The following is a 14,036-nucleotide window of genomic DNA, read 5'->3' on the forward strand; positions in this document are numbered from 1 at the left end:
GAGCCAAGCCCTGCATGTGCCAAAGCCCTGCACAGCACCGGCAGGGGGAAGCCTCTCCACCCCTCAGCTAAGCCCTGGAGTGGAGGGGGGGAAGGAGGGAAGCAATTTGAAGCCTGTTCACACCCTGGCCCTGCAGGCTCCACTGCAGCGGCCCCGGGCAGAGGCTTAGCTCCCTCTTTACCTGCCCTTCCCCTAGGCACCTTCCTCTGCTGAGCCACCTCTTTGACTGGGTTCACTGAAGCCCCTGTAGTCAGGTTCCCTGGGCCCTGGTGCACAGTGCATCCTTAGGGCTTAACCCCTTCCTGCCCGTGCTGTAGCCGAGGGACAGAAGACAGCTGGGTTATGTCACAGGTCAGCAGCAGCCTGGAGGTGTTAGCTGCCTTTCAACACTGTGCAGGCAGGAAGGGACAGTCTGCTTCCAGCCACTGGGGAGCAGGGGTGAGAGATGAGCTCTGCAAAGGCACAGACCAGGTCATCCCTTCCCCATCCTCCTTCCCCATCCTCCTGCCCCGTGGCTGGAAGCAGCTCCTATCCCTTCCCTCCCGCACAGTGCCAAAAGGCTGCTGTTGGCCACATTCTGGTGTGAACCCTGGCAGAAATCTGGGGAGGTGGGTATGTGACCCTATGTGTCCCCCATGTTACTTCAGGAAGACATAGCACCAGGTACGGGTCCATTCCAGGGGCCCAGCCAGGCATGGAGGGTGGAGATCACCGGGCAGGGAGAGTTGGGTTGGTCAGTCACCCTCCCTGTGTAAGAGAGGCTTACAGGAGTGGGTGTGCATTACCCCTCCCCGTATAAACCCTAAAGCCTTAAAGATAAGAAAGTAAATAAAAAGAATCCAGCTACGCAGGATTTCTTTTTAACAGGGGCTCAGTCAACTTGATGTTAATCTGAACGTTTGTACTGCATAGTTCTGATTGATTGCCGTTGGACTCGCTTGAATACGAGTAATTTTACCAGGTGTCCCGTATTCAGCATAGGGAAATATGGTCACTCTACTTATAATGATTTCCTGCTGAAATTTGCCAGGTTTGTAGTAAAAGGATATTGTTGTTTTTTCCTAACTGCCAGCCCTGCAAAGCCAACCTGGGTTTTGAAAGTCAAGCTGCATTTTTTATTTCATCGTCATCAACAACATTGCTAAAAGTTGTTCAGGCCCTTTTACATCCTAATTTACACATTTAATCGTCAGCATAGGCCTATAAGTGACATCTGTGTAACTCCATTGCATTCCATAAGTTTGCATAGGTGTAACTGATAATGGACATACAATAGAAACATATAATAAATGCTGATAATGGACCTATGCACACTAGTGATTTTATATGCATAAATAATTAAGGGCCTTTTAATTTTTTTCCCTTAGTGTCCTGCCATAATATGTAGCTCAAATGGCAACATGAAAACAATGAGTAAAAAGTTCCTAGTACAGTGTATCATGTATTGTGAAAAGTATCCTACAGATATAAGAGGAGAGGATGGATTGGCCATGATATAAGCATCAATTTAAAAATCTGCATTTGTTTCCATCCACATAATTCCACTAGAGGTCCTTGCTAATAAATGAATTTCTATTCATCAATATGAATATAATGAAATCTGATGCAACATATTTAAATAGAAATAGCATCATGAACTGTCTAGAACTAGAACGAAGCTCCAGTAAGCTTCTAGTACATTCATGACTTGATCCTTTAAAGTGCTGAGTGCTCCGGACCCAATTCAGCAAAGAACGTAAGCAACTCCTTGAACTTTAAGCACCTGAGTGGTTCTATGAGCTTCAATGGGACTACTTTTGTAATGAAAATTAAGCACATGCTTAAATGCTTTGTTGGATAGGTCCAGAGGGTAATACATTACAGCCATTAATATAACTTGGTATTTTTAGATCACATTAACTCTATGAATTTTGAACATACAACTATGTGTGCAATTTATACAACCTATTGATCATAAAAATCCAGACAACTCCATTGCATAGTAGGAACAAACTTCAGTGCAAGGCTCATATTTCAAAAGTATTACCAACTCTGTATAAGTATCTGACAGAGAAAGGACTTCCCTTAGTTAATTACACTTCGAATGAGGAGGATTAACCTAATCTGGATTTCTGTGTCTACTAGAAATAGATTTAATAGATTCTAGGTGTACCCCATCCCATTGATATGCTTTGTGAATACATTAGATGTGTGTTCTTTTTTCCCCCTCTAATTTTTTTAACATGAATTTAGTGTGTGTGCATTGCATGTCCTCACTTTAGATCTATCCTGCAAACTGAGGCCATGCAGCACCTCGCAAGGGTGCTACGTGTGGTTCAAGGTTTTTATCTGCAGGACAATTACAGTACAGGTAACAGTAGAATTACCAGCTTCCAACCCATGTGCTTCACACCTGATCACGGAGAATGCAATGCATTCTTGCCTTCGCATATTTGAATGGGGAGGGAGAGAATCAGATGTCTACACTGATGTAAAACTTGTGTCAAGGAGGCCCAATATATTTTGCACAGGGTTTAATACAATCAGTTAACAAGTGATGGTTACTCTCATTCCTACAAGAGATACCAATTATGAAAGGTTAGTAAGGTGAAAGTAAAAATCCCAGACTTCAAAAACCATGAATCCCATCAGCCCAGCAAAAAGACAAGACAAAATGCCACAAACGCTATAAGGAAAATTCCACCTGTATCAGCAGATTCCATTGCTGCAAAATATAACACATCAATTCAAACACAAGAATTAAAAGGTACAAAAACAAACCTGTTCCATACTTTTGCTGCTTTGCAATGAGACCATCTCCTGTCCTTCCAGAGCACTTACTGCTGAACCAAATGCTGAGTGACAGTTTTGTTCTTGTGCTTTTAGTTTTATTTCCAAATTTGTGATAAACAAGCAGAGTTTCGGTTTCTTTTCTATGTGAAATGCACTTTTCAGTTGTGCTCTCCTTGCTTCTTTCCCATCACCTGCTTTAGGTATTGGCTTTCTTCAACAGTCTCAAGTTATGTCCTTCCTTTTTAATGCCTACACTTCTTTTTTGCAGTGAAGATGTCTTCGTTCCAAGTTCCATCACTGCACTGCTGAAGTCTTTAATTAGATATGAAATTTCTCTATCGTTTAAAAAGACAAGTTCTCTAAACACTCCATTTTCTATTTGATTCATGCACTCTGTAGGGGGTCAGAATTTTCCAGCCTATTGGATCATGCCTTTGACTTGCTTGATTCTATATAAATTCAATTGTGCTTTTTGTCATTAGAACAAATCATCTTCCTTCTGTTTACCTCCCCACATAAACCAGTTTTTCTTGCATAACAGTGAGTTAGCCTCTTGGAGTCTCAACATTTCTTCAGCAGCTAATCCTGACTGATATTTTTATTTGAAGTCTATGTTCCTTTTATTTCATAGCCCAACCAATAACTAGGTGGATCCTCCTACTCTGAGCCTTCTAGTCCTCTTTCACATCCAGTATTCAGCTCCCATCATATACCTTTCATTACCTTGTCATTATCATTTTCATCCTGCCTCTAAAGTGCTAGAAACTATGAGAACTACCTCTATTTCTTGATATTGTCTTTCCAGATCTGAAATAATGCACTATAATTTATTATCCTTCCTTTGACAATAGGATCTCTGTTGGCGTTCTAATCACTGTCCATCTTTAACAACTTTCCCCATATCTGATTATTTTTAATCTATAATTTCATTTTGTCTGCTAGTTCAAATGGTCAATGTCAACATTTGTGTTTATCTAACTCTATTGGTTGGGGGTAGTATCATGTTTACTTCTTTGTGGTTAATGTAATTATACTTTTCCTTTATTTCCCCCAGGAGCCCATTGTGTTTCTCTTTGTATTCCCTTTCAGATATTTCTTTTACAATCATATTCCTGTACTTGCCTGTTCCTATGTTGAAATTTTAGGTCAATCTCCTCTTCATGCTTTAAGACATAATTGACTGTGGTGTACTGTATGCTCTGCAGAGTCATATGTTGTGCTTTCCTGAGCTTCCATTTCATCTCAAGATCATTCATTCTTCCAATGAAATCCTTCTAAGTGATTGCTTTAATTTTCAAGTGGCATTCAAAGATTTGATTCTCTGATGCAACTCCTATCCTCCCCACAGTTTTACTTAATCCAATGAGTCTGGCTCCTTCTCTTGCTGCGTGTTTACCTCTCTATGTCTCATAGACAACCACTAATTTCTGAGAACTCCACTTCACCTATTGGGTTGCTTTCGCTAAACAGTTATTTCCTCTCTTTTCCTATCTGTGTGGTTTCAGAGTCTAACAATTTAGTATGAATTCTACCAGTGTGTTTCTAAATCTCTTTTTCCAATTTTGTACAGTTTTTCCCCCTTCAGATATTTACTATGGCATTTACTGTCAGCATTTAACTTTTATATATATATTTTAAAAAGGAGCTTCTGTAGTTCTTCTGTGAAATACAAACCACCTTTGCTGAAAGCATGCAATATGGAGAAACAAAGGACATGGTATTATAAGGACATGGTACTATAATAAAACCATTTGGTAGATAATAGTTCATAAAGCAGTCAGTAATTGCACTTGATATTTTTTCCCAGTGTTTGATTCTTTTTTGTAAATTCTGTATAGATTTTCTTAGTGTTCATGGTGTGCTGGTCCTTATCTGATTATCAAATCATTCCAGTTTGAAACTATATCTTTACAAAATTCCTAATTTTAATTCAAATATCTTGCCGCTTGAAGTATTATACAAACTGTTTCATGACAAAAATGCTCCAATTTAAAGCTGCTCAAATAATTATTTTCTGGTTTTTGCACATGGATTCAGTTGTTCACTCCACAGGCTCTTTTAATATCCTACAGGACAAAGAGAACATTATAAGTTAAACCTGCTTTATTTAGGAATTTATGTTGGCACCCATCCCAAGCATCACAACAACTTCTTAAAGGGTGGAGATCCTCCTGTCTTTACAACAGAAAACATGAAAGATTGGCACTGCTAATAGATTCCAAACGTCCCTGCTTCTCTTCACCATGAGGTACAAGACTCCAGCTAAAAGTTAGCTGAATGCAGTTCCCTTAATATGACTAAGATCTTCTCTACACACACAAGTCGTATTGCTATACCACAGTAGTTAATGTGGTACAACTTCCCTACTGCAGATGTAATACTATTACTATACATGTGCTTACATAGCGTATTCCTGTATGGGAAGGGGAATAAGCTATATCGGTATAAGGCATCTTTATACCACTATGACTGCATCCACACTAGGGATTGTACCAGTATAACTATAGCAGTTAAAAACCCTCCGAACTGGCATAATTGTATGTCTACAGAAATTGTGGACAGACCAGGCCTAGAACTATAGGTAGAGCTGGTCAACATTTTATTTTTAATGTTCAAAATTGAAAAAAATGTTTGGTGACTTTTTTTCCATACAAAAAAACTGGTTTATTACTAGCTTTTTTCTAAATTTTCAAATGGTAATATTTTTTCACAATTTTTTGAAAAAAATTGTTCAGCATTTTGTGACTAGCTCTAACGAAGGCCAGACTAAACAAAATCGGATGAAACTTTGCTAGAGAAAATGATTTGGGGATTGCTTTTATTCTATACCCCATTCATACCCACCACCAAATTAGCTCTGTTTCTTTTGATTTTTAGCAAAACAGATTAAAATCTCCTCAGAGTGAGAAAACTCAACTCAAAGAGGCAAGTCACATCCCAACAGACTCTCCACTGCTCCAAACAGTTCCTCTCCACAAGACTTTACTGGGGCGATGGCAGAGGATAAGAATAACTTTTGTCTCAACCACAGTCATAGCACAGGAATATACTTTTATCCATATGATAGGGATTCCACACAGATGCGTTAGCCCCCTTCCTTATTGCTGTATTACTCACAGGTCACGGTAATGTGTGGACACCCACAATGATTAATTAGTTAATTAATGAGGCAAGCAAAAAGCTGGACAACAAAACTACATGGTAAATACAGAGTATTATCCTTTTCTTAGGTATAACATTGCTCAGTACTGGAAAAGTGGCTGGTGTTCAACTTCAGCTTTGATTTTTCATTGGTCTTTTGTTTCACCATCTCAGCAAGACTATTTCACTCGCATCAAACCAACAAATAGTATTGGAATATATTGTGCCCATCAATACCCACCATTATTTTATTGAAGATCAATAAACAGCACAAGGAAAATGTAAAATATACATAGCAGTTCAACATATTGAAGGGCCTGCCCCAACTCCCATTTACAGCAATGAAGAGACAACCACTGATCTTACTGGGAGCCAGTAAGTCCCAAATAGAGTACAGGCCAAAGTGAGATTGAAATTTCATATTCTGTAAAAGTCAATAAACAAAAGTCCCCGTGACCTCAATATGCAGAAGAACGTTCATGGGTTCAAACTTAGATCTCAACATAAATCAAATATGATGGTAATATTTCAGGGGTGACCATTATACTATCATCCCCTCCTCTGCATAGTGATGTGAAATTCTGGGTATCAAGGGTTTGCCCTGGAGAGGTGCTGATTATCTCCATCTCCCACTGTAGTCAATTTCCATCAGTGGAGTTCACAAAAGAGCCAAATGTAGTAAAAACACCTGCCCTCCTGTCATTTGATTGCAAGCAGTGCTGAGCACTCACAGTTTCCATTAACTTTAATGGGATTACGGAGTTCTCAGCACCACTCAGAATAAGCAAGAGGGCAGAAGATGTGATTTCTGCATCAGGATCTTTGGAGATCATCAGTGGATATGGATAAGGATTCCAGAATGCTACTAATAGATGCATTTTCACCTGTTTGATAATGAAGCCTCGCAAAAAATCTATCAGACTCCTTCGGAGTCACAAGTCAGCCCTGTTTCCCCTTGCAAAAAGGGAAAAGTAAGCCATCTACAGCTACACATGGAACAAATTACATTCCCTTTCACACTGTTTCAGCTCTGCTGACCAGCATATTGTGGAGGGGTTGGGGAAAGAGCCAATGCTCAGATTACTGCTGGCTCCATCCCAGCTACCTGAACGGGAAGGGACCTAGCAGCTCTGTGGCCGCTTTCTCCGCTCGCATACAAACTGGTAACACACAGAGAGAAGTAAAGAGCTGCCTTGCACCCCTTTCCCTTGTGCAGGTGTATACGGCAGGCCCTGCATAAATTTGCATTACAACCTTTATAGCACATGGTGAAATTTCATATTGCTTTGCTGAGATGCACACAGGTGATTCTTCTCTAAGCAAAAATGTAAAGGTTGAAATATTTAGGGCATGCATAATGTTAGTTTCAGGCTGAAAAAAGTCTGAGGAAAAGGGAGATAAAGAGTGAACAAATGACCTTTTTTTAAAATTTGTGGACCATCAGTTTTAAGCCCTGGGGTTTAGAGTTAGGCACCATACTTAGGCACTTAAATGACAGTGACCTGGTTTTTAGAAGTGCTAAGCTCCAGCAACCCCCCTGGAGTCAATAGGAGCAGCAGGTACTCAGCATCTTTGAAGGCTGTTTTATTTAGGTACCCAAGTCAGAATTTAGGAGCCACATATTAGACATTGGGGGGATTTGATAGCTGCTTTCAATTACCTGAAAGGGGATTCCAAAGAGGATGGATCTAGACTGTTCTCAGTGGTAGCAGATGACAGAACAAGGAGTAATGATCTCAAGTTGCAGTAGGGGAGGTTTAGGTTGGATATTAGGAAAAACTTTTTAACTAGGAGGGTGGTAAGCCCTGGAATGGGTTACCTAGGGAAGTGGGGGAATCTCCATCCTTAGAGGTTTTTAAGGTCAGGCTTGACAAAGCCCTGGCTGGGAAGATTTAGTTGGGGATTGGTCCTGCTTTGAGCAGGGGGTTGGACTAGATGACCTCCTGAGGTCCCTTCCAACCCTGATATTCTACGATTCTATGATCCTGGTTTGAATGTGTTGGTTGTCGTTGTTTCTCTTCATGTAGGCATTGACACGGCACTCTTCACTGTGGTCTTCATCACCTTGCAAAGAAGAGTCTCAAAATGCAGCAAGATGTAACAGTCAGATATTAGGTACATAAAATATAAAGAATACCAACCACATTTCTTGTCTCAGGCGTGTCATCAAGGCCACACAATGAATGCTAGTGAGAAAAACAAAAAAAGGAACAAAAACTATAAAATAAGATCAAAAGAAAATGAGAAAAAAGAAAAGAAAAAAAGATGTAAGATATGTAATAAGGAATTCAGTGACATTATTTTACAGTAGTTAGCTCCAATTGAATTGATTTGAAAAGTATATACAGCATTCTGGGATTTTTCTTCTGATCTTACACTGAAAACAGATGGCAATATGTAAAATTCAATACTTGATGGTAACTTTGCAAACTGTAACACCCAAAGATTATGGACTCTAAATTTAAGGAATATGAGTCTGGGCAATGAGACCTGAGCACAAGCTTACAGTTAATTATGTTCCTAAGTGCTTTCCTGATTCAGGGCCTAAATAGTCACAGGTACAAATGAATGGAAGCCAAGGTGTAATAAATTAATTATAACAGGTGGGTGCAATCTTAAACAGGAAATACCCCTCAGACATAATCTGATGGAATACAAAACAAGTTTTGATATATATTTTTCTCTAGATATATATTTTTCTGGAGTCTCTTCCTTGTTGAGTAGGGAGGCTGGCATTCCACAACATTGTTGTGCATAATCTTAAGGAAGGAGACAGATTGGCTGAAGAACCCAAAGTGCAAAAATGCTAAATTACAAAAACAGAAAGTCAAGTGCCAAGGAAACCTACCCACAACCATAGACTTCAGGAATAAATTACTACTGTGTCAAAAATGTACCACTTCACTTGACAGCAAATTAATTATGCTCAGTGTCATCTGCATGCACAAATCACACTGCATTCACTGACATGATAAATTTCCAGTAGAATAATGAACTAGAATTGATGCCATTCATTGATTCACTGGCTGCTTGACCTTCTCTGGGTGCAGTCAAATGTGGAATTTAGTAAGTCAGTAGCCCACAGGAAGAAGTCTAAATACAGCTTAGGGCACACACACATGCACAAACATCAAAGAGTGTTAGAAATGCTATACCAATGTTATATCTCAGGGGTGGGCAAACTTTTTGGCCTGAGGGCCACATCAGGGTGCGAAACTGTATGGAGAGCCAGGTAGTGAAGGCTGTGCCCCCCAAACAGTCTGGCCCCCGCCTCCTATCTGCCCCCACCCACTTCCCACCCCCTGACTGCCCACCTCAGAACCCCCAACCCATCCAACCCCCCCCCCCGGCTCCTTGTCCCCCAACCGCCCCCTCCCGGCACCCCCTGCCCTTAACCACCCCCCCCCGGACCCCACCCCCATCTAACCCCCCCCAACCCCATTCCCTGACCCCTATCCACATCCCCGCCCTCTGACAGGCCCCCTGGGACCCCACCCCCTATCCAATGCCCCTGCTCCCTGTCCCCGGACTGCCTCGACCCCTATCCACACCCCCGCCCCCTGATAGGTTCCCCGGACTCCCACACCCTATCCAACCCCCCCTTTTCCCCGACCGCCCCCCCCAGAACGTCTGCCCCATCCAACCATCCCCCACCCTCTTATAATGCCGCTCAGAGCAGCAGCAGCTCGCAGCCCCACTGTCCGTGATGCGGCACAACTATGGAGGAGAGGGGACAGCAGGGGAGGGGCCGGGAGCTAGCCTCCCCGGCCGGGAGCTCAGGGACCGGGCAGGACGGTCCCGTGGGCCGGATGTGGCCCACGGGCCATAGTTTGCCCACCTCTGTTATATCTGAAAGTAGTCACAGAAGCAGTGTCCAGCGACAGAAGCTGGAGATCACAAAAATAATTCTGTAGGGAAGAGTGGGCAATCACTGGCAGTAACAATGCCAGTTTATGCCAGATAGAGGGAAGTCCCCCAAAGAAGATGGCTCTCAGTTGGGTAATTTCCTGCTATAGTAGTATAATATGGGAACATAAATACATGTAACCTGCGACCAACATTCTGCGGAGTGAATGTGGTTAAGCTTTTTCTCCGTAACCTCTTTTGATACTTCCCTTCATTCACTGTCTTGGCAAGTCAGCACAGGAAATATTGACAACATCCATCTAAAAAATAGCAATCTCCCTCTTACTTCTGTTTTATGAACTATAATTATTTTGTGCCCATGGATTAATAAAATATATTTTTGTCATAATTCATCTCTTCATATTAAATATTAACATCAAGCTCATTCTAATATTGTGGAATGACCTTGGAGTGGATACTATGGAAAAGTCAACACGGGGGAATAGGTCCAATATAGTGATAGCTGAGATACCACAGTATTACTTCTGTACTTAGGTTAGATGTTAATTATGTTGTCTCGGACATCACTGATTAGTAACTATTGGCAAATACTTTCTTTCCAATGGCGATCAAAACCACTTGAGAAAAGCATCCCCTGCCCACCTAGAGAAGAACAAAGCGAGGAATACAGAGAAAGAGCACCTTTCCAGGCACTGATAGGAGGCCCCATCCTTTCTCTTAAGGCAGCTTGTTAAAACCAACCCAGAGTTGAGTCCTGGTAATTCAAGGAGGAGTCACGGTACCACTACAGATGAATGACTAAATGAAAGTGGCACCTCACTCCTCTACGTTTGACTGCTCAGTTTAATCTCTGCAAAAGAGCTAAGTGTTTGCTTTTCTAAAGGATTTGTGTATATAGCACAAATGCATTTTTATAGACCTTACTTATCTGAAAGCCCCTTTTATTACAGGTGGTACTGGTGTCACTGCCTATTATTAAGGTTCTCCAACACTTACCATTATAAGACCCTGTTTTCTGTTGCTTACAATTTTGTTAAACTGTAATAATTTGAGTTGAAGTTCTCCATGCCAGTTGTCTACCTCAGGGAAAATGGGGTTTTTTTGGAACATGTCAGCCAAAATGGTTGCCAAAAATAAGGGTAGGGGAAAATATATGGTTTTGCCCATGTTGTAAAAATTTGAGAACTTTTCTTTTGAATGCTTTAGCACCGCCATGTTTCAGAGGAGGGACTTGACATTTGGCAAATCAAACCATAGAATTGCAAGTTGGGCACCCAGAAAATGAGGAATAGACACTAAGTATCCACCTCTGAAAAGTCTGGTTTAAATGACTTGCCCAGCATCACATAGGAACTCTGTGGCAGAGGCAGGGATAGAATCCAATTCTCCAAGGCAGCATTCAACTGCCTTCACCATGAAACCATCCTTTCTCTTCCTGTACATGTGCGCCTCATTCACTATACCCCTTCCATTTTCTAAAACTAATGAGGCAGGAGTCCTCAGGGACAACAGCCTCCTTTACTATGTACCCCTGATTCATCACCAGTGCAGGTCCATTCTGTACACTGAGTGAGGATGGAGTTCTGTGGGAAAAATAGCTGTGATTATGTCATTAGAGACCATATTGTAATGAATACCCACAAGGGGGCCTAATTAAGGTTGCAAATGCTATCTTAATTCTGGTGCTTCCTAACTTTTGCTTGTCTTTGCAACTTTAATAATTCTAGTAACATAATTGTGTGTGTTTGTGTAATCCAAATAGTGTCATGTCCCGTAAGCTGGGAACCTGACCATGTTTCAGCCAATAGGGTGTGTCAGATAAGCGAGGTTTGGAAAAGGGACTCTCACTTAGCTTCTCCAAGTCCAGCTGGCCCAGCAAGCCTCAAGTGATTTAGCCCTGGGTTTCTCAGGTGATTTAACTGAGAGCCAGTGCTTAAAGTACCTCAACACTCCATTTTCCTGCTGAGTCCTCCAGAACTAGTTGTCTACAATCAGGGAAACTAGGAGGCTTTGAAGCCTGCAGTCCTGAGACCCCATGTGTCTGGTGACCCCACTGACACAAAGCTTTTTGATTGTCATCTGAGACCATATGAACTTCTTCAAAGCATGGCAGTGTTTGAACCTAGGGTATCGATTTGGGACATCTCTACTCCTAAGCAAGGAATATACCCTACCTCCAACAGTCATCCCATACAACATGAAGTCTGCTCCTTTCCCATTCTCCTTTAACTATCTGCGTCTAAAACAATTTGAGCAATTGTTCATACCCAGGTTACCCTGATGTTAAGATGACTCCAGTGTTGCCAAATTTAAACCTGTTGTCTAGCTTTCTGCCTGTAAATCTGTGCACTTCTTTTATCTGGGCTACCCCCACCCCCGCAATACCTCCTACTTTACATCTTTTTTCAGACCCTTCTACTTCCTTTCTAAATCTGATGTACAGCCAAAAACAAGGTAGCAAAATAATAACTGTGTACAGATTAGAAAAAGTTAATATTCACATGTTCTTTTAGTTTAAATAGTGCATTGGATATGGAGAGAATAGGCCGCATGAACCACGGAGGGCCAAATTCTGCTATCCATAAAATAAGGAGGAAGAACAGTTTTGTGCTATAGGACTATGACTAAAGACAACTGGTTGTAGTCTCAGCTTTGCCACAGTTTTCTTTTGTAAACTTGGGGAAATCAATTAGGGTGTGAATCTATAGGACCCTATGACTTCAGTGGAAGTCTTGGGCATATAGTAACCTGGTTTAAGAATTAGGACCTCAATCTGTCGAGGCCCAGTTTTCAAATTTGGCACCTGAATATCCACTTTACAATACAGGTTTTTTAGTGCTTAAATATAGATTTGGTTTCCTTATTTTGGGCATTCACATTTGGAAACAGGCCTACAATGCCATATGATGGTGATAAGACGATTTCCCTACCTAACAGGTGTGGTCTGAGTCATTCAAGTTTATGCCTCACTGAGCCACTCAGACTAAAGGCGCCCTGAAGCCAATGAGGCGGGGGGTTGCTCAGGTGTCCGGAATTTCCCCAGAAAATATTTATGGTAATTGACTATTTCTTAAATCTAAATTAAAGGACATTCATATATTAGTCCATGTTAGTCAGATTTTTTTTTTCAAAACCCAGTTAGTGAAAATGTAATCAATGGGTATTCTGACCTGCGTTTCTCTCAATATGTAATGACGCAAAAGGTTTATACTCAAACCCCAAAGTGCATGGCAATTCTTTGTTAATTTGAAAGTTTCTTTGAAATCTGAGTAAGAAAAGTTTACATGTTAATGTAGGTAATCCAGATCTAGTGACAGCACATGGCATTGCACTTCCACGGTGCACTGGGGCTTCCTGAAAGCAGCTGCAGAAAACTGTACATTGAAAAGGAAGTGGGGTTAAAAAAATGATGAGCAGTTTCCAATCTTAGATCTTTCATGCCTAGAAATTATACCTCTGGCATTTGAGGACAAAAGCTGTGAGATTAGAAGGCCACATTATAGGACAAAACTCAGGTATGACTATTGCTCAGCACATTTACCTTTTCCTCTATTTCTTTGAGTTGCCGCTTTTGAAGTTCTATTTTATCTTCTAGCTCTCGAATCCGCTACAACAAACAGGCAAAATAGAATGTAAAATGTCTGTAAAAACCAATATTTATCCAGGAAAACGCAACTTTTAAAAACCATGGATGAAAAGATACTCATTAATGCATTCAGGAGTTTTAGACACACAAAATACCGTGCACAGTTTAGGCCAGATACTCATCTGGAGTATATCAGCGTAGCACCATTTAAATCTTTGTCTCATTGACTTCAATGGCGTTACAGTGATTTACCACAGAAGTGGATCTGGCCCATTCTGTTTATTAGCAGAAACACTCAAGTCTTAGAATATGCGCTTTCCCCATCACCATATTGCCAGTTACATACAGACAAAGGGCAAGATTGATACCAAAATCTTGTGGCTAAGAGTGAAATGACCTTTTCCAGGATTATTGGAGGGTTTTCACTTACCCAGCTAATTTCTAGTGGATAATATTTTACTTCACTTTAATCCCCTTTCTCTCTTTTCTTTACAACATAGCTATTCTTTTGGGGATACTCATGTGATATCAGTAGAAGATGCTAGCAGATCTGGGCCTACAGTCATTCCTCATAGAGCCTGAGAGGATCATCTTGACAATGCTCTGAGGAACCTGCCTGAGCAGGAATCCTGAGAAAAGTTCATCCTATGTAAGGACCAGTTCCAACTCC

General features: G+C 41.2%; 1 protein-coding gene across 20 annotated transcripts in view; it reads right to left on the minus strand.

Annotated features, from left to right (window-relative positions):
• JAKMIP1 (janus kinase and microtubule interacting protein 1) overlaps positions 1-14,036 on the minus strand; it is a 368,387-nt gene that overhangs the window by 114,478 nt on the left and 239,873 nt on the right. For 14 of the 20 annotated variants that reach the window (XM_043544675.1, XM_043544679.1, XM_043544668.1 and 11 more), the window contains 3 exons: positions 13,322-13,387; positions 8,055-8,099; positions 2,662-4,838 (listed from right to left, as the gene is read on the minus strand). In XM_043544675.1, the coding sequence (XP_043400610.1) occupies positions 4,806-4,838; positions 8,055-8,099; positions 13,322-13,387 (144 nt within the window). In that variant the 3' untranslated portion in view covers positions 2,662-4,805. Of the gene's footprint in view, positions 1-2,661; positions 4,839-8,054; positions 8,974-13,321; positions 13,388-14,036 lie in introns of those variants that run through there. The other 6 variants (XM_043544665.1, XM_043544666.1, XM_043544664.1 and 3 more) reach the window with 4 other exon arrangements.

Source organism: Chelonia mydas, chromosome 4 (assembly GCF_015237465.2).
Source record: "Chelonia mydas isolate rCheMyd1 chromosome 4, rCheMyd1.pri.v2, whole genome shotgun sequence".
In the NCBI taxonomy this organism is placed as follows: Eukaryota; Metazoa; Chordata; order Testudines; family Cheloniidae; genus Chelonia; species Chelonia mydas.